The sequence below is a fragment of the Entelurus aequoreus genome, linkage group LG05 (assembly GCF_033978785.1).
Source record: "Entelurus aequoreus isolate RoL-2023_Sb linkage group LG05, RoL_Eaeq_v1.1, whole genome shotgun sequence".
NCBI lineage: Eukaryota > Metazoa > Chordata > Actinopteri > Syngnathiformes > Syngnathidae > Entelurus > Entelurus aequoreus.
In genome coordinates, this window is record NC_084735.1 from 84,117,396 (window position 1) to 84,139,617 (window position 22,222).

At 38.5% G+C, this 22,222-nt stretch overlaps 1 protein-coding gene across 4 annotated transcripts in view; it reads left to right on the top strand.

Moving 5' to 3' along the window:
• The window catches only part of larp1 (La ribonucleoprotein 1, translational regulator), a 107,099-nt gene that overhangs the window by 44,475 nt on the left and 40,402 nt on the right, over positions 1 to 22,222 (top strand). For 3 of the 4 annotated variants that reach the window (XM_062049100.1, XM_062049099.1, XM_062049098.1), the window contains exons 4-5: positions 9,575 to 9,646; positions 14,712 to 14,862. In XM_062049100.1, the coding sequence (XP_061905084.1) occupies positions 9,575 to 9,646; positions 14,712 to 14,862 (223 nt within the window). The remainder of the gene's footprint in view (positions 1 to 9,574; positions 9,647 to 14,711; positions 14,863 to 22,222) is intronic. The other variant, XM_062049101.1, reaches the window with a different exon arrangement.

Sequence of the window (22,222 nt, forward strand, 5' to 3'; positions counted from 1 at the left end):
CCCGCTAAACTTCCGGTTGGAAACGTCTATGTATGATGACGTATGCGCGTGACGTCACGACGGCAACGGAAGTATTCGTACCCAATGTGTCACCATAGAAACTGCTCTGTTTTCATCTCAAAATTCCACAGTATTCTGGACATCTGTGTTGGTGAATCTTTTGCAATTTGTTTAATGAACAATGGAGATTGCAAAGAAGAAAGTTGTAGGTGGGATCGGTGTATTAGCGGCTGGCTGTAGCAACACAGCAAGGAGTACTTACTTGGATAGCAGACGCGCTAGCCGATGCTAGCCGCCAACCGCATCTGTGATCGGGTGAAGTCCTTCGTCGCGCCGTCGATCGCTGGAACGCAGGTGAGCACGGGTGTTGATGAGCAGATGAGGGCTGGCTGGCGTAGGTGGGGCGCTAATGTTTTATCATAGCTGTGTGAGGTCCGGTTGCTAAGTTGCTAAGTTAGCTTCAGCGTCGTTAGCAACAGCATTGTTAAGCTTTGCCAGGCTGAGAATTATTAACCGTGTATTTACAGGTCCATGGTTTAATAGTATTGTTGATCTTCTGTCTATCCTTCCAGTCAGGGATTTATTTATTTTGTTTCTATCTGCATTTGAGCCAGATGCTATCACATTAGCTCAGTAGCTAAAGAGCTTTGCTGATGTATTGTGGTGGAGATAAAAGTCACTGTGAATGTCCATTTCGCGTTCTGGACTCATTTTCAAGAGGATATAGTATCCGAGGTGGTTTAAAATACAAATCCGTGATCCACAATAGAAAAAGGAGAGTGTGTGGAATCCAATGAGACCTTGTACCTAAGTTACGGTCAGAGCGAAAAAAGATACACCCTGCACTGCCTCTGTAGTTCTTCACTCTCACGTTCCTCATCCACGAATCTTTCATCCTCGCTCAAATTAATGGGGTAATCGTCGCTTTCTCGGTCCGAATCTCTCTCGCTCCATTGTAAACAACGGGGAATTGTGAGGAATCCTTCCTCCTGTGACGTCACGCTACTTCCGGTATAGGCAAGGCTTTTTTTATCAGCGACCAAAAGTTGCGACCTTTATCGTCGTTGTTCTATACTAAATCCTTTCAGCAAAAATATGGCAATATCGCGAAATGATCAAGTATGACACATAGAATGGATCTGCTATCCCTGTTTGAATAAAAAAAATTCATTTCAGTAGGCCTTTAAGGCTCCAATTACTTAACGTCAAACAATCCTCTCTGACATTTTTTATAGTGGGAAATATTGCATATTTTGTGTTTTTGCCATTAAAACTGGATTTTCCTTAACAAAAAAGAACTACAACAGACAACATTTTTTTTAAACATACCGACTGAGCTAAAGTTGATTTAGACATATAGGCGTTGAAAAAAAAAGACTTATATTTTACGGTTTTTATGACTGAGACCCTTCTGGGTCTCGGGGGCCAAATTTAATGGCAACCCAAAATGTTCAAAGAGCCATATTGGACAAAAACACACAAAAAAACAAATTTGTCAGGAGTCACAAACAATTAAAAGCCTTATATAAGTCTTATAATGAAAGCAACACATGATGTAAGTGTTTATAGTAGCTATATCACACTGCAAGCTCTTATCTGTAAGGCGTGTGCTGTATTTGGATTTGATGTTGTTCATGTTTGAGAATGTCTGCTCGCACAGCTATTTGTTTTGTTTGCAACAGCCACCTGCCTGGCACCACAAACGTGTGTCGCAGGCTGACGCAAATCTTCGTTCACAGAAATGTTGAAATTTGATATTTATTCTACAAATTGTTACAACATTGGAAAACCGTCTTTTCTGTGGCAGCATCGGAGAACGTTCTACATGTACACCAAGGGTGCCCACACTTTTTCAGTTATGTGACCAATGTGATCTACCTCATACACACACACACACACACACACACACACACACACACACACACACACACACACACACACACATACATGTCTTGCCTACTTTGTGTGGACCCACGTTTGGTTAGTGGGTTGTGAGGGCCCCCCTTTCCACTATAGCTAGAATGATGAAAAAATATACATCTAGCCCTAGATGGGAATAGAGAGTTGCAACTAGGGATGTCAGATAATGGCTTTTTGTCGATATCCAATATTCCGATATTGTCCAACTCTTTAATTACCGATATCAACCGATACCGATATCAACCGATATATGCAGTCGTGGAATTAACACATTATCATGCCTAATTTGGACAACCAGGTATGGTGAAGATAAGGTACTTTTTAAAAAAATTAATAAAATAAGATAAATAAATTAAAAAAATTTTCTTGAATAAAAAAGAAAGTAAAACAATATAAAAACAGTTACATAGAAACTAGTAATGAATGAAAATGAGTAAAATTAACTGTTAAAGGTTAGTACTATTAGTGGAGCAGCAGCACGCACAATCATGTGTGCTTACGGACTGTATCCCTTGCAGACTGTATTGATATATATTGATATATAGTGTAGGAAGCAGAATATTAATAACAAAAAAGATACAACCCTTTTGTGTGAATGAGTGTAAATGGGGGAGGGAGGTTTTTTGGGTTGGTGCAATAATTGTATGTGTATCTCGTGTTTTTATGTTGATTTAATAAAAACAAAAAAAAACAAAACAACAACAAAAAACGATACCGATAATTAAAAAAAACGATACCGATAATTTCCGATATTACATTTTAAAGCATTTATCGGACATCCCTAGTTGCAACCTCACTTCAGAATGCAAAACACACAGAGTAAAAAAATTTTTTTACTTTTGTAGTTGTGAGGACCAGGCAAATGTCCTCACAGGTCAAAAGATCCTCACAGAAAGGGTGGTTTATCAAGTGTATGTCCACACAAGGATGGTGAGACAAGTGCACACACACACACACACACACACACACACACACACACACACACACACACACACACACACACACACACACACACACACACACACACACACACACACACTGGTGTATTACCTTATTCTGATGACTTGCATTGCTTGTAATCAGACAGGATTCACAGTAGTTGCTGATAAGCTCGACAACTTCGAATTTACATTTGTGGAGGGGTTAAAAAGTCGTCCTCTCATTCCAACACCACATGAAAGTGTGTGTTTTTAGCTTTTTATGTGTCCAGCTTCCATACTTATTTTTATACCGTTTATAAGACACATTGGAGTTAACTCCTCAGCTGCTAGCTTGTATGCGATAGCTTGAGACTTTTATTTTGTTTGCGCAGGCAGCACATTTATTGTGAAAACAGGAAGCGTGCAGTCGGTCTTTCCACTTTTGACAGCCAGTACGGAGAGAGAGTTTGTTGAAATAAAAAGTGCTTTTCGCGTTCCTGATGGTTGTTTTTTTCCCTTTATACTAAGCTCGCAGCAGCAAGCGCAAGATTATCCACTGCCGTGAATGTCAATCAAGTAACAAAAGTGACGTCGTAGTGAATATTGATGATCAGTCACTTTTAGGTCTACTTTTTTTTTTTTTTTATGCCTCGCGATCGAGTCACACACCCTCCCTAATTGGCCGGTAGCTCACGATCCATCTAATGGGCACCCCTGATGTATACAAACTGCTGCGTCACTAGGGTGCGTTCATGGACCGCTAGGGTTGGGTATCGTTTGAATTCGAACGAGTCTGATTCCGATTCTTTGTTTCGATTCCGATTCCTGACTATTCTAGATTCCGATTCTTCTTGTGCCATGCCGGGATCAATGTGTTTGACAGGTAGTCCCTGGAAGGTGGTATGTATTTTGGGTTGAGAGTTTTCACCATATCCCTGCAAACATAAACAAACATGTAATGTTGCTGTTACTGTTTAGCCCAGTATCAATTAGCTTAGCTCTAACGTTATTGCTTAACTAACCTAAATGTTGGAGATTCCACCTCTGAAAAGGGATGCAGTCTTTTGACTATGTGTGCAGTGACCTTCCTGTGGCACCGACATCTTCCCCATTGCCGCTACGGTGAATGGAGTACGCTGAGCACATCGCGGAGCCTGGCTAGCAGGTTGTAAATTGTCTATGAAAAAATATGCGGGCTAATTTGTTAGCTGCCTCAACGTTGGCGCAAAACACATTATTTATTGCATATATATTGTTTTACTTACCGGATTCGGACTGCAGTGCAGTCACCGAGGTGCCAGGCTGGGCGTCGAAGCCAGAGGAAGAGGCAAAGGAGGACGGTCGGCACAGCGCGTCGAAGACGGGACACGCATTTATTTGTACTCCATGAACTCGGAGGTTCGACGTGCACCCTCCTAAGCACGAAACAGTCCTGTCGCATGTGTTACATTTCGCTGATATTTCATTTTTTAAAGTAAAATAAAGCCACACTTTCGACCGCCGACGCCCGCTATCCATGCTTGACTGACTCGCTCGGCTACATAGGCTCGGCTATGCTAACACTTCCGGCGGTGGGCGCTTCTTCGTTGGTGTTCAGCGGCTTCTTCTCCCGGTCGACGGACTATTCATTTTTTCCGGTCGGCGGACTGGGTATCGAAACTAGGAATCAAAATTTAAACTTTTGAACGATTCCGGGAGAATCGGAAAGTTAGTCCCGGTTCCAATCGATACTCGATACCCAACCCTATGGACCGCCAAAATTAGTAGGACAAATGTAATTTAAAACATTTGTATGCTTGTACAACACTTAAAACCTTAAGCATGTCAGTGTGTGGAAATACATTATGGAATGGATTAACCAAAGAAATCAAACAAAGCACCAATATGATTCAGTTTAAGGGACTGTTCAAACTACAAGTGTTCACAAAGTACACAGAACAAGAATTATGATGAACATCTTGAAACCTTTTTTTTTATTGAGACAAAGATTATTTATGTATTTAATATTTGTTTAATTACTATGGTATGTTAAATGATAAATGGGTTGTACTAGTATAGCGCTTTTCTACCTTCAAGGTACTCAAAGCGCTTGGACAGTATTTCCACATTCACCCATTCACACACACATTCACACACTGATGGCGGGAGCTGCCATGCAAGGCGCTAACCAGCACCCATCAGGAGCAAGGGTGAAGTGTCTTGCCCAAGGACACAGCGGACGTGACTAGGATGGTAGAAGGTGGGGATTTAACCCCAGTAACCCTCCGATTGCTGGCCAATGTTATTTATTTATAATTTATTTGTTCACTGTTTTGTTACAGAGAACAAGGAAATAGGATAAAATTGCTATAGTATGAAAAGGGGTAGGATTAAATAAGCTCAGCTACTTCCTACTCCTTTTCGGACGTGCTGTAATGAAACAACTAGAAATATGTGATGAATTACATTGTATCGTATGCATGTTCGAAATAAACTGAAACTGAAGTGAAAACGGCGCTCGCAAAATACTCTCCTCAGTGAAGCGTAAACACAAACATATTAAACAGTGGACTTTCTAACAATTAGGAAGGTTTGTGTCCTGTTTGTCCTACAGAAACTATACTAAAACAAAATTTATATTTTTAAAATATATTTTTCTCAATTTTCATAAATTCTTTTTTTATTTTTTTTATTAATCAATCAACAAAACAATACACAACAATACCACAATAGTGCAATCCAATTCCAAGACCAAACCCGTCCCAGCAACGTTAAGAATAACAACAAACAGAGCGATTGAGAGCAATTGAGGACACACAAACATGTCACAGAACAATACAAATGTAGTGAAACAAAAATTAACATTATCGACAACAGCATCAATATTAGTAATAATTAGTAATAATTTCAAAATAGCAGTGATTAAAAAAACCCTCATTGATATTATCATTAAAAACATTAATAAAAATAGAAATGAACAATAGTGTCACAGTGGCCCACACCCGCATCACATCTCACAAGCTTGACAACGCAGTGTCCAATATTTTCCACAAATATATAATAAGTCATATTTTGGTTCATTTAATAGTTGAAACAAATTTAAATAATGGATCCAATTTTTGAAAAAGCTCCAGGGAGCCACTAAGGTGGCGCTGAAGAGCCACTTGCGGCTCGCCGACCCCTGATTTAATGAAAAATATCAAAAAGGTCAAAATGGTTTGGTATTTCAGTGGAGTTTTGGACACCACTGGTTTAATACAAAAGTGAGCTGTTCTCTATCCAATAGATGGCTTTTAAAAAATGATGAAAAAAAAACAAGGCCCCTCAGGCCCAAACACCTGTTGCATGGCCGCTAGCGTGCCTCCTCCAACCATACGTACCGTCATAGTGACCTCCCCCCACCCTCTTGAGCTGTCAGCTATTTTGGATCCGCCGGAAGTGTGTGGCCCGCTAGCCTCCCCTAATTTAGACACCCAGATCCGAGGGAACGTGAGAGAGCGCGCACGTTGCTCAGCAGGAAAATGTAGGTCACCATCACTAAAAGCCAGGAATAACTAACACTGTAGGGAAGCAGGGGTGGACTTTGGATGGCCAAGGCCTGGGAAGGGAGGTCCTTTTAGGGGATTCCCTTTTCCGCCCCTGGATCGCAGCAGCTATTCTTAGGGGACTGAATATCTTGTCATATGAGGTGTGCATGCTGGTTGCTCAGGTTGAAAAAGCGGACTCGTGTTGAGCGTATTATTCAACTACCTGGGCATGACCACGCGGATGCAGGCAGAATTGCTACGTTCTTAAAAGACACAAGTTCTGTTCTGCCACCAACGAAGGCGCTTGCTTGCGCTTGAATTAATAACCTTCCAGGGCAATCCCTCTCCTTTTGTTCCATCCCATCGCACATCCTCCTCACCTTGCACACTCATTCAGTTATGCATGTTCATTCCCCCGCACATCTGTGAAGACGCCATTCTCCAGCAATTCTCCTAAGCTTGCGGTGTAGCAATTTGTGGACCAAATAGGGGAAAACCGCGCTTTGTCACCTCAACACAAAAACAAGGGTTCTTTAAAAGGCCATTCCAGATTTCGTCATATAATCCATGTACAAAATACATTGGAACCTCTATTTACAAACGTAATTGGTTCTTGAACATGGTTCGTAAACGGAAAGGTTTGTATAGTGATTCAGAGTTCTCCATAAGAAACGATGTAAACATGAATAATTGGTTCTAGCCTCAACAAATGTCCCGATTATATATATATATATATATATATATATATATATATATATATATATATATATATATATATATATATATATATATATATATATATATATATATATATATATATATATATATATATATATATATATATAAAAAGATATATGTATATATAAAGATATATACACACACACACTACCGTTCAAAAGTTTGGGGTCACCCAAATAATTTTGTGGAATAGCCTTCATTTCTAAGAACAAGAATAGACTGTCGAGTTTCAGATGAAAGTTCTCTTTTTCTGGCCATTTTGAGCGTTTAATTGACCCCACAAATGTGATGCTCCAGGAACTCAATCTGCTCAAAGGAAGGTCAGTTTTGTAGCTTCTGTAACGAGCTCAACTGTTTTCAGATGTGTGAACATGATTGCACAAGGGTTTTCTAATCATCAATTAGCCTTCTGAGCCAATGAGCAAACACATTGTACCATTAGAACACTGGAGTGATAGTTGCTGGAAATGGGCCTCTATACACCTATGTAGATATTGCACCAAAAACCAGACATTTGCAGCTAGAATAGTCATTTACCGCATTAGCAATGTATAGAGTGTATTTCTTTAAAGTTAAGACTTTTCCTTCAAAAATAAGGACATTTCAATGTGACCCCAAACTTTTGAACGGTAGTGTGTGTGTGTGTGTGTGTGTATATATATATATATATATATATATATATATATATATATATATATATATATATATATATATATATATATATATATATATATATATATATATATATATATATATATATTAGGGGGTAATGGCTCATCAATCTCTTTTTTTATCCAAACAATAGCAAGCTTAACTGTCAACCTGTGCCCACACACAAAAGTCTTGTTTGTGTACTCTAAAATGTTAACAACCATGTTGCTACAATAAAAAACAAAAAAAGACCTCAGGTCAGTGAATATTTGTGGCATTTTTTAAACACTCTGGGATCACCTGACAGTCACTGCTAGCGATCCTTCATTGGCTTTTGTCCCGGTAGTTCTTTCTTCTTCGTTGTAATGAAGGTCCGCTCTGGCGTGTTTTTTACCCAAAATTAAAGACATGCTGCGATACAAATCTCCCTTCACCGATAAAATCCTCGAAGTAAAGTAGCCGCAAGCCGGAGGCTAACTAGCTAAAATGCTAGCGTAAAGCTGTTGCCTAGCAACCCAAAGCTATACAGCGAGACTGAGAGTTTGAGCGCATTTAAAGCGTTTCTGATCACACAAATTAATCTCTAAGACAGGCTGACACAGCTTTGGCCGGCGGAAGGTACGACAATTGTGGGGGGGAAAAAGAAGTTAGAATGCTGCTAGCTGTCACAAATCAATGCATGCACCATAGTCTTACTCCTTGCAAATAGTCCTTTTTAAGTCCACAGCGAATTCCTCCTTCCTTCCAAGGCTGGTTTATTAGCTTCTTTGAACCCGTATTGAGTAAGAAAATCGACAAAACTTAGTGAATGGCATGAAAAGAATCACATTTTGAAGCACCGAAGAGGACTGCGTAAACAAGATGTTATGTAGGGGAGTACACCGCTTCAAAATACTGCACAGGAAGTGACATCCTCAAAATGGCACCTAAGGCTTCCAGCGCCATACAAAATGAATGAATGAAGCGTTCATGTTTCACACACAGAGGCACATTTGGCTCGATCTAAAGGTTAGCAAACCGAAAAGTTTGCAAAATAGAGTGGTTCGTAAATCGAGGTTCCACTGTACTAAAGCATGTTGAGTGAATCTAACCAAATTTAATTAACTAAGAGAAAATATGGATTTAATTATTTGTCAGGAGTACCCTGTAGATTCATATTTTTCTCTTGTTCCACCCTTTTGATGACAAAATTAGATGTAAAACATGAAATCAAAATGTATTTTATTTTGGACCATTTCAATTTTTCAGGAAACATTTGTTAAAATCAGCTTAATGTTCATTTATTTTAAAGGTTTCATGCAATTATGTTAGCCTAAAATGTTTTTACGCTAAAAAATTATCAGGGTAAAACAAAATATTTTCTTCACTCATTTATTTGTTTCTGTACTTTTATATCTCTTTAGAAATATTTTAATTGCTGTACGTGTTTTTTTAAAAAATAAATTACAGCTAATTACATAACATTCTAGCCTGTCTTAAGTAGTTGAATGCTGCTAATAGGCTAATTAACGTGATTGTGCCAAATAAAATATTCAAGTCAGATATACATAAAACTTCTTAGCATACATACTTCGGCCTGATATTTATGATATTAAAAATAATAAAGTGCTCCCGGCATCCTTTGGTTTTTCAGTATGTGGAAGGTTAGGACACCCTATAAACACTCCCATTTATCAGGCAGTCTTATAGTTTTGCCATCTCATGTTTGTGTGTGTGTGTGTGTGTGTGTGTGTGTGTGTCCACCAACAGCGTTCAGGGTGTGTGTTTAATTGTGTCATCTTGGTCCACGTCATTGTCTCCTCTAAACTTGCTCTTCCCTCCCTCCCTCCCTCTGTTCAGATCGAGGCAGTGACACGGACCGTGTCCTGCCCGCCGACTGTCAGGCAGGTCAAAGACTCGTGGAGATCCCCTGTAAGTTCAACCGGCAGCCCGTAAATATGACCTATGCCTGCAACTTGCCTGCCTGTTGACAAATCCAGCCGCTATTCAGCTCGACATCAATAACGCGCCTAGGAGTAAATTAGGAAAAAGGACAAATAATATCTACGAGTATATTTTTATAGTGTTTAAGACAGGGGTCACCAACCTTTTTGAAACCAAGAGCTACTTCTTGGGTACTGATTAATGCGAAGGGCTACCAGTTTGATACACACTTAAATAAATTGCCAGAAATAGACAATTTGCTCAATTTACCTTTAACTCTGTTATTGTTAATAATTAATGATATTTACACTTAATTGAACGGTTTAAAAGAGGAGAAAACATGAAAAAAATGACAATTAAAATTTGAAACATAGTTTATCTTCAATTTTGACTCTTTAAATTCAACCGAAAAAAAGAAGAGAAAAACTAGCTAATTGGAATCTTTTTGAAAAAATTAAAAAAATAATTCATGGAACATCATTAGTAATTTTTCCCGATTAAGATTCATTTTAGAATTTTGATGACATGTTTTAAATAGGTTAAAATCCAATCTACACTTTGTTAGAATATATAACAAATTGGACCAAGCTATATTTCTAACAAAGACAAAACCTTTTTTCTTCTAGATTTTCCAGAACAAAAATTTTAAAAGAAATTCAAAAGACTTTGAAATAAGATTTAAATTTGATTCTACAGATTTTCTAGATTTGCCAGAATAATTTTTTTGAATTTTAATCATAATAAGTTTGAAGAAATATTTCACAAATATTCTTCGTCGAAAAAACAGAAGCTAAAATGAAGAATTAAATTAAAATGTATTTATTATTCTTTACAATAAAAAAAATAAATTTACTTGAACATTGATTTACATTGTCAGGAAAGAAGAGGAAGGAATTTAAAAGGTAAAAAGGTATATGTGTTTAAAAATCCTAAAATCATTTTTAAGGTTGTATTTTTTCTCTAAAATTGTCTTTCTGAAAGTTATAAGAAGCAAAGTAAAAAAAAAAAAAGAATTTATTTAAATAAGTGAAGACCAAGGCTTTAAAATATTTTCTTGGATTTTCAAATTCTATTTGAGTTTTGTCTCTCTTAGAATTAAAAATGTCGGGCAAAGCTAGACCAGCTTGCTAGTAAATAAATCAAATTAAAAAAATAGGGGCTGCTATTTGAGCTATTTTTAGAACAGGCCAGCAGGCTACTCATCTGGTCCTTACGGGCTACCTGGTGCCCGCGGGCACCACGTTGGTGACCCCTGGTTTAAGATATCGCCTTATGGAAGGACCCCATTTAAGAGTGTTTCTAAAATTGCGTCCAACAAGCGTGTTAGAGATGGCAATCACAATAAAATGTCAAACCTTGTCATTCCTAAAAGTGTCCTGTCTGAGCTAACAGCGGGCTTAAACAAAGATGGTAGCCAAACTCATCTGACTGATCCCTGTGGACGGGCAATATGGCCTAAAATCTATATTTCAATATATATTGCAGCCTCATGCGATAACAATGTATAGCACGATATATTAAATCAGGGTTCCCCTTAATGTAATTGAATTTGGCGTGCCACCTTGGCATTTTTATTACCGCCACACCTTGAAAATAAGGGCTTTTTTTTGAAGTAATAGAATGTAGCCCCCAGAAGAAATTACAGTCAGACGCTATTTTTTTTACTTTTATTACCAATCTTATGATAACAAACAGCACAATTCCAACAGCTTTTACCACCCATGAAAACACTTACGTCTTGTGAGTCTGCGTTTCCCCGGACACACAACACTTCCTCATTCCCCGCCAATCACCTTTCAGGCACAGACGATGTGTTTGTAAACATGGAAAAAACTGACATCAAAAACAAACATAAAACATTAACATTAGCGCACTAATTACAAGTGATGTACCGAAAATTTGACTACCGAAGAAATAATTTGATCATCGAAACCGGATGTAAACAAAACACACGTCATTTCTTTGGAGCGTTGTCAGCATGTCTGCATTGTAGACGTGATTTTTAAATATATTGCAGATATACTCGCAGACAGCCAATGTCCAACCATCGATTATTTACGTATGTTAAATAAAGTAACATAGATGGTTATAGAATGCGGCATTAATGCTAACGTTCTCTAAACTTCAGTTCGAGGTTTGGTGTTAACTTACGTTGTGTTAGCCGGGTTAGTGCAGACACACAGAGTAACCAGCTAAGAAGAAGTAGATTTAATAAATCAGGAGAGACAATATCCACACAGTACGGCAATTCCTAGTCCTTTTCGGACGAGCTGTAATGAAACAACTGGAAATATGTGATGAATTACATTGTATCGTATGCATGTTCGAAATAAACTGGAACTGAACTGAACACTTCTGTCAGCCATAGATATGAATGAGTAGATAGATGACACTCGTCTTTGAACCGCACGTTAATGGCGACAAAAAGTCACAAAAATAAAATCAAGATTTTTTTTCACTAGTCTATATATTTATGATATATATATATATATATATATATATATATATATATATATATATATATATATATATATATATATATATATATATATATATATATATATATATATATGTATATATATATATATATATATATATGTATGTATGTATGTATGTATGTATATATATGTATGTATGTATGTATGTATATGTATGTATGTATGTATGTATATATATATATATATATATGTATGTATGTATGTATGTATGTATGTATGTATGTATGTATGTATGTATGTATGTATGTATGTATGTGCGCGTGTATATATGTATATTATATATGTACACTACCGTTCAAAAGTTTGGGGTCACCCAAACAATTTAGTGGAATAGCCTTTGTTTCTAAGAACAAGAATAGACTGTCGAGTTTCAGATGAAAGTTCTCTTTTTCTGGCCATTTTGAGCGTTTAATTGACCCCACAAATGTGATGCTCCAGAAACTCAATCTGCTCAAAGGAAGGTCAGTTTTGTAGCTAGTGTAACGAGCTAAACTGTTTTCAGATGTGTGAACATGATTGCACAAGGGTTTTCTAATCATCAATTAGCCTTCTGAGCCAATGAGCAAACACATTGTACCATTAGAACACTGGAGTGATAGTTGCTGGAAATGGGCCTCTATACACCTATGTAGATATTGCACCAAAAACCAAACATTTGCAGCTAGAATAGTTATTTACCACATTAGCAATGTATAGAGTGCATTTCTTTCAAGTTAAGACTAGTTTAAAGTTATCTTCATTGAAAAGTACAGTGCTTTTCCTTCAAAAATAAGGACATTTCAATGTGACCCCAAACTTTTGAACGGTAGTGTATATGATATATTTATTATTATTATGCACACGCACACATACATACGCTGTGCGTACAAAAAACTGAAATGATGCAATACTGCATAAATCAGTAGCCGGAAAGAGGAGCCTTGTAGACATTTAGTTAATAATTTAATCTAATACATTTATAATATATAATACACGATATATTAACAATATGCAATATAATATTTATAGATGTATAAAAAACTAATTTTTAATTGAATCTTAGCCTCTGAATCGTAATAGTAATCAAATCGCGAGATGCCAAAGGATTCCCACTAGGGGTGTGGGAAAAAAATCGATTCGAATTCAAATCGCCTTTCTCACGTTGTACGATTCAGTATCGATTCTCGTTTTTCAAAAATCGATTTTTTAATTTTTTTTAATTTTTTTAAATGAATCATTCCAACAAAACAATACACAGCAATACCATAACAATTGCAATCCAGTTCCAAAACCAAACCCGACCCAGCAACACTCAGAACAGCAATAAACAGAGCAATTGAGAGGAGACACAAACACGACACAGAACAAACCAAAAGTAGTGAAACAAAAATGAATATTACCAACAACAGTATCAATATTAGTAACAATTTCAACATAGCAGTGATTAAAAATCCCTCATTGACATTATCATTAGACATTTATAAAAACAAATTTTAAATAAAAATGAACAATAGTGTGACAGTGGCTTACACTTGCATCACATCTCATAAGCTTGACAACACACTGTGTCCAATATTTTCACAAAGATAAAATAAGTCGTATTTTTGGTTCATTTAATAGTTAAAACAAATGTACATTATTGCAATCAGTTGATAAAATATTGTCCTTTACAATTATAAAAGCTTTTTACAAAAATCTACTACTCTGCTTGCATGTCAGCAGACTGGGGTAGATCCTGCTGAAATCTATGTATTGAATGAATAGAGAATCGAATCGTGGGACACCCAAAGATTCGCAGCCCTAATTCCCACCTCTACAAGCTACTTTAGAGGTGCCATGTTTTAGCCAGAAGCCCATGTGAGCTATTAGCCAATGTTAAATATACGTGCACATGTCACAGGTATTAAAGTTTAAAAATAAATCCCATTATTAGACGCTGTAGGAACCACTTGTTAGTCAGTAAGGCAACGTGAACGCTTGGCTGCATTCAGCTTTGAACATGGTAGCTTCTGGTTTATGAACGGGAAAGCCAGTTGGCAGTGCTGAGTCATTGGCTGTGTGCTGTGTACGAGAAGGAGAATGCTGCATTGTTGGTCTACAGCAACGGCGACAAAACAGTCCATCTTTTGTTTTGACTTTTATACCCAAATGTTTCTCCAGCAGTAAAGTCCCTCTTTCCCCTCATGACTGTCATCACATCCTGGACCCACACATCATGACACATGCAGCTCGTGGATTACATGTCACGAACACGCGCTGTGACTTTGCAAAATAATGGCGGCAGAGGAATCTTTGATCGCAGATGTTTAGATTAGTGAACAATATAATGAGCTGTGTGTGTGTGTGTGTGTGTGTTGACTGTTTCAGGTCAGGAAACGCTGAGTATTTCAACAATCACAATGTTCTGCGTGATCTCTGTGCAAATAACTGCGTCGTCATGGTGACGCGGGCCTCAGGTCCGAGGTTTTAGCACCCTGAATGGATTCATTCGAATCTAACAAAAGTGCTTATTTGCAGCACCAGCTAACGTTTGCTAAATGCTCCTTCCTCACGTCCTCGCCTGTGTCTCCTCTCAGGTCCACAAGAGGACGTCCACCAGGAAGGAGACCAAGGAGAAAAGGGAGAGCAACGAGGAGAGCAAGGAGAACCTGAAGGCCAAGTCGGACGACTCGGGAGAGGAGAAAAACGGCGACGACGACTCCCAGAAGAACGGGCAGAAGAAGAAAGGTGAACGTTACTGCATTGTTTGTGTGGCCGTGCCGCACATTTCTATTGTCTGGTCACGGCCATTTTTATGAAGTCAAATACGGCGTGTGAAGAAATATGAGATGATGTGAGCAGTAAAACTGCCTGTCGTTGCCTGATCTCCTAACGCGTGGTTAACCACCAAGTCTCCCAGCAACATCCTGAGCCGTCTTCTGTTTCCTCACGTTAATCGGTCCTTCCAAGAATTTGCGATGTCACAATCACACGCGTTCAAATCTCGTGCAGCCTTGCAACTTAGTCAAACGCCCGCAACTTTCCCAGACATTTTGACCAATCAGCGTCATTAAATTTGCTTCTTCAATCCATCCATCAAAATTTATTTATATATCCCTTAATCACAAGTGTCTCAAAGGGCTGCGCCAGCCACAACGACATCCTCGGCTCAGATCCCACATCAGGGCAAGAAAAAACTCAACACAATGGGCTACAATGAGAAACCTCGGAGGGAACCGCAGATGTGGGGACCCCCCCCCCCCCCCCACACGTATGTCTCTACCTTTAGCTGGAGATCGCTGTTTGTTGTGAGCTGTGTCCAAATCTCACCACGCTACAAATCTCGTTCCGAAATCTCGCGATAACTCGCGACAAATCAAATCGTCCACATCAGGCAAAAATTCAGCCATGACAGACAAACAAACAAACTTTTCTATAAAACTAAAATAACAGTCTTCGGTAATCCAACAGAAAATCACTTCAGTCATCTCTCTTCACCTCAGTCAGGTAACTGTTTTTCCACCGGTGTTTTGTCGCGAGTTATCGCGAGATTTCGGAACGAGATTTGTAGCGTGGTGAGATTTGGACACAGCTCACAACAAACAGCGATCTCCAGCTAAAGGTAGAGACATACGTTAATTTCTCCTTTCTAGTATGTTGTCGGACACTCATTGTAACTATCTGAGCCTGTCAGTGTGAAAAAAATGCATGTTTATAGGCCGAATTTTGACGAGAGCCAGTTGCCCTGTGTACGAGCGTTAGCTGGGCTGGAGGCTGCCTGCCCTGCTCAATACTGGCGCGACCTCAAAAAATGTTTTATCCAGCACTCACATATACAGAAAAAATTATGAAAACAGGGCCCAGGTTGAAAAAAACCGAAGTTTCCCTTTAATAGTGTGATAGTCCAGTCCATAGTGGGGCCAGCAGGGGATCAAGTCAGCAGTGCAGAAACGTCCCCAACTCATCATCGGCGGTCACTCGAACGAGTATGACGATCCTCCTGGTAGGGGTGTATCCCTTTATGGAGGATGCCTGTGCGTGACTTAGTTTAACGTGGGGAGACTGGTGCACAGACAGCCACCACACGATCCTTGACAGAATCGGGGCAGGGTCCAGTGGCATGGAGTCCAAGTCGACTGGGGACCCTTTTCTGCTGCGGCCTTCTTCCGCCATCGCAGCCGTTGTGGTTGTTCTTAAAATCTACCGTCTTCCGCCTGCTCCGCCGTTGAGGTCTTCACCGTATCCCTGGCTAGGGGGCAGTCAGGTACTAGGCCTTTGCCAAGGGCCACCTGGGGTAATAGTAGTAAAGGGGTTAACCTCCTAGTGCCCCAAGACCCCATAGATGAGCCTCCACTGCCGGATGCACTTTAACGTCATGCCCAAGACACACGTCCCCAACTGATGCACAGATGGGTGGTCAACCCCGGGTTCCGACTTTGAACAGCTAGCGCTTCATCTGTGGTCACCTGATAACCTCTCTGTGCAGGAGAGGGGGGCAGAGCAGAAAAGAGACGAAAATCAACTGGTCTAAAAGGGGGGTTTATTTAAAGGCTAGAGTATACAAATGAGTTTTAAGATGGGACTTAAATGCTTCTACTGAGGTGACATCTCTGTTACCGGTAGGACATTCCAGAGTACTAGAGCAGTGGTTCTCAACCTTTTTTCAGTGATGTACCCCCTGTGAACATTTTTTTAATTCAAGTACCCCCTAATCAGAGGAAAGCATTTTTGGTTGAAAAAAAGAGATAAAGAAGTAAAATACAGCACTATGTCATCAGTTTCTGATTTATTAAATTGTATAACAGTGCAAAATATTGCTCATTTGTTGTGGTCTTTCTTGAACTATTTGGAAAAAAAGATATAAAAATAACTAAAAACTTGTTGAAAAATAAACAAGTGATTCAATTATAAATAAAGATTTCTACACATAGAAGTAATCATCAACTTAAAGTGCCCTCTTTGGTGATTGTAATAGAGATACATCGGGATTCATGAACTTAATTCTAAACATTTATTTTGTTGAAGTATTATTCAATAAATATATTTATAAAGGATTTTTGAATTGTTGCTATTTTTAGAATATTTAAAAAAAATCTCACGTACCCCTTGGCATACCTTCAAGTACCCCCAGGGGTAAGCGTACCCCCATTTGAGAACCACTGTACTAGAGCACGATTAAAAAACGCTCTATAGCCCGCAGACTTTTTTTGGGCTCTGGGAATCACTAATAAGCAGACTTCTGACCGGGACATATGGTACAATACAATCAGCAAGATAGGATGGAGCTAGACCGTTAAGTATTTTATACGTAAGTAGTAAAACCTTAAAGTCACATCTTAAGCGCACAGGAAGCCAGTGCAGGTGAGCATATATATATGTATACAGGTATATTAAAGTATGTATAGATTAAACTTTCTTGTTCGTGTCAAAAGTCTAGCAGCTGCATTTTGTAGCAGCTGTAATCTTTTAAAGGCTTACTGAAATGAAATTTTCTTATTTAAACGGGGATAGCAGGTCCATTCTGTGTGTCATACTTGATCATTCTGCGATATTGCCATATTTTTGCTGAAAGGATTTAGTAGAGAACATCGACGATAAAGTTTGCAACTTTTGGTCGCTGATAAAAAAAGCCTTGCCTGTACCGGAAGTAGCGTGACGTCACAGGTTGTGGAGCGCCTCACATCTGCACATTGTTCACAATCATGGCCACCAGCAGCGAGAGCGATTCGGACCGAGAAAGCGACGATTTCCCCATTAATTTGAGCGAGGATGAAAGATTTGTGGATGAGGAAAGTGAGAGTGAAGGACTAGAGGGCAGTGGAAGCGATTCAGATAGGGAAGATGCTGTGAGAGGCGGGTGGGACCTGATATTCAGCTGGGAATGACTAAAACAGTAAATAAACACAAGACATATACAGTATATATACTCTATTAGCCACAACACAACAAGGCTTATATTTAATATGCCACAAATTAATCCGCATAACAAACACCTCCCCCCTCCCGTCTATATAACCCACAAATACAACTCAAACACCCGCACAACACACTCAATCCCACAGCCCAAAGTACCGTTCACCTCCGTAAAGTTCATACAGCACATATATTTCCCCAAAGTTACGTACATGACATGCACATAGCGGCACGCACGGACGGGCAAGTGATCAAATGTTTGGAAGCCAAAGCTGCGTACTCACGGTAGCGCGTCTGCTATCCAACTCAAAGTCCTCCTGGTTGTGTTGCTGCAGCCAGCCGCTAATACACCAATCCCACCTACAGCTTTCTTCTTTGCTGTCTTCATTGTTCATTCAACAAATTGCAAAAGATTCACCAACACAGATGTCCAGAATACTGTGGAATTTTGCGATAAAAACAGACGACTTAATAGCTGGCCACAATGGTGTCCCAATATGTCCGCACAATCCGTGACGTCACGCGCAAACGTCATCATACCGAGACGTTTTCAGCAGAATATTTCGCGGGAAATTTAAAATTGCACTTTACTAATCTAACCCGGCCTTTTTCGGCATGGGTTGCATCATTGATGTATAAACTATCAGACTGCGTGGTTGGTAGTAGTGGCTTTCAGTAAGCCTTTAATGCTATACGTAGGGAGTCTCGAAAATAAGGTAAAATAATAATCTTGTGTAGACAAAACAGGAATAACGTGTAGCAATATATCAAATCTTTATTGATCAAACGACACAGTTGTCGTCCTTGGCACCACTCCATTGGTACCGAAAGACGCGATCAATCCACGCCTGCGCAAAGACTGTCATTTCCATCATCTTGTTTTACGACAGGTATTTTCGTGCACGCCGTCGCTATTACCGTCGTCTTCTTTTGTGTAATCTTTATTTGAATAACAGTATCATATAAAAGATGACATACAAAACAAACAAATGTTGCTTAAGAATACAGTATTTATTTTGAAACTGTACAGAAACCTGAACGATGTGCTCAGCAGCCTTAAATGGCAAAGGAATCAATCTTTTTTGTACCATTCATTCACAATACTGATCATTTGAGTCTACTTTTAGTTAGGCCACAGATATAGAGTCAAGTTACATTAAGTGACTTGTTTAAAAAAACAAAAACATTTTAAATTCAAAGTATATCAAACAAACACATACTGATGGAAGTCAGTGACGCTCCCGTGCGTCATTCACTGCAATAACAGAAGTGTAAAAGAGGTTGAAATTGTGGCGATAATACTCCAGGATTTTAAAAATCTACCTCTTGTTCGTGTTTATATTCTTGTTCCCTTTTACTCTGAAGTAAGCTTTTTGTTATACAAAACATTCAAATACCACGGAACAAGGCTCTGCCGTAGAAAATGCAAGTCCAGGACGTGACCTAGTCTTCGCGCACGCGTGAACCAGTCGTGTCTTTCGGTACGATCAAGTAGTGACAGTCCCCCCCATGTAGCTCAGACCTACTTCCTGTTTATGTCTACAGCGCTAACTAAGCCTTCTGGGTAATGTAGTACAGAAACATTTACTTCCTACTTAACATGTATTTCTATATTTATTCAACATTTTTTTTATACAGGGTAAGACAATAAGAAACATTTTTTGCAATGGTTGACTTAGCAAAAAGGCAGTATTTACGTACTAGAGATGTTGAAGTGTGACGATAATCCCTCATCGTGTCTCATTTACGAACAAAAATGTGCGCATTATATTGCTCTCAACAGGACACAAGTGTTCTTACCGTGCGCGGGTAAATGTGCTGGAACATAACTAAATGTTTATGATGGACAAACACTTTTGAAGGGTAAAACATACACAGAGAATGTCTGTGACTTGTGGACGACAACAAGGAAGCCTTTGGTGGAGTTTCCTTCTGTAAATATAATTATTACTATGTTTATAATGATTTAAAACAATACAGTTGATTCAATGTTATTAAAAAAATCTTTAAAATGTATTGCCTTAACTTTCGGAAAATAAACTCACAAATTCTTAAACAGCAAGAAATGTTTGTATAATTAAATTACAACAATAATTATTATTAATAATAATATTAATCAATTGATATCATTATTGTAAGTGATGCTATATTATTATAGTATTACATTTGTAGAGAAACTGAGCGCTACACACTGAACTGCCATATCCTCACTTGCTTATTAGTGTGTGATGTCATTCACACACATTCCTGTTGCATATAAACCAGGCTGCAGATCATTGATGCAGCCCCTACTGGCCAGTAGAAGTACTCCAGCAGGTTAACCTTGCTGTCTAATCAATCAAGGCCACACCTTTTTTTTTTTTTTTTTTTTAACACGTAGGGAGACTATCAAAATTTATGCATTGGCTTGGGTCTACAATCAATAAATCAATTAATGGAACAATGACTGTAAATTAACTAAATGACTTATATATTGCTTCCCAACAGTGCAGACTCTGCATCTCACCCGAGCATGGTTATTTAATAACAGAATTATACTGTTTTGTTTTTTTTACCCAATTTTCCCAACTAGGAGAGAACTGCATGTCACATTATTCAATATATATTGTTTGTTTCTATAACAGAGATTTGGAGTCCATTTTGTTTCTTCACTTACTTTGGGTATTTTAAAGTTCTTGAACTTCCAATTGCAACGGTAGAAAACACTGATTAGAAATAAATGTTTTTTTTGCGTTTAAAGGGGTTACTGGCGTTATTATTCTATTATAACATTAATGCTTAATTTGGTCTTAAAATAATGCTGGCAATAATGCAGGCTTATTAAACTGGCCACATCCGGCCCGCCAAAGCTTTTAATTTGGCCTGCCAAACATCACCCAAATCGGCTTGATGAAACCATTTAAATTAGGGTTGCTCATGTATGCAGTACCCCTGCCTCCTCGGAAGGGGGCAACAACGAGGAATGTGTCACAATGAAGCAGCAGTGGGGTGAGTAGAAGAAGACTACTCAATCAACCCTGAAAAAAAAATTAAAATAATTGCGAAAATCGGACTTAACAACAAAGTATGAACGTTTTGCCCCGAGCAAGTGCTCGAGTCATTGTTTCCTGTCGGACCTTTTAAGCGACGGACACAGTGTTCTACAGAAGAAGCAACAACGGTAGAAATCCACACGTGTAAGCTTCATCACAAAATTTGGTCAAATCTATGTACCGTATTTTTCGGACTATAAGTCGCTCCGGAGTATAAGTCGCACCGGCCAAAAATGCATAATAAAGAAGGAAAAAAACATATATAAGTCGCACTGGAGTATAAGTCTCATTTTTGGGGGAAATTTATTTGATAAAAGCCAACACCAAGGATAGACATTTGAAAGGCAATTTAAAATAAATAAAGAATAGTGAACAACAGGCTGAATAAGTGTACGTTATATGAGGCATAAATAACCAACTGAGAAGGTGCCTGGTATGTTAACGTAACATATTATGGTAAGAGTCATTCAAATAACTATAACATATAGAACATGCTATACGTTTACCAAACAATCTGTCACTCCTAATCGCTAAATCCCAGGAAATCTTATACGTCTAGTCTCTTACGTGAATGAGCTAAATAATATTATTTGATATTTTACGGTAATGTGTTAATAATGTCACACATAAGTCGCTCCTGAGTATAAGTCGCACCCCTAGCCAAACTATGAAAAAAACTGCGACTTATAGTCCGAAAAATACGGTAAGTAGATATTGTGCATAAAGATATTTAGTCTGTTTTGTATCGAAATTGCTGACTTTGTGGCGTCTCTATAAGCTTGACCAGTAGAGGGCGATACACCTCAGGTGTAATTGTGATGAGTCCCATACCATTACATTGTGTGCAATGTTTGATGTACTGTAGATGTTGTTTAATTTCTATATGCGTAAACACGTGTCGAGTGAACGTAATAACACTAAACCTATTTTATCCATGCAAAATACACACGGCACATTATGCATAATACACAATGGCCGCTATACTTTTGTAATGTTTATTTTAGGTTTATATTTTCAGTCTTACATACCTAAATGAAAAAGTAAATAGATAAAAATAAGGAAGGAAAATAATTTAAAAGAAGGAACATCAATCTCCAACATAACTTCTGGAGCTTCTGATTCTTCATGCTGTTAACTATTTGCACACGCTGGAATCGAGTAGC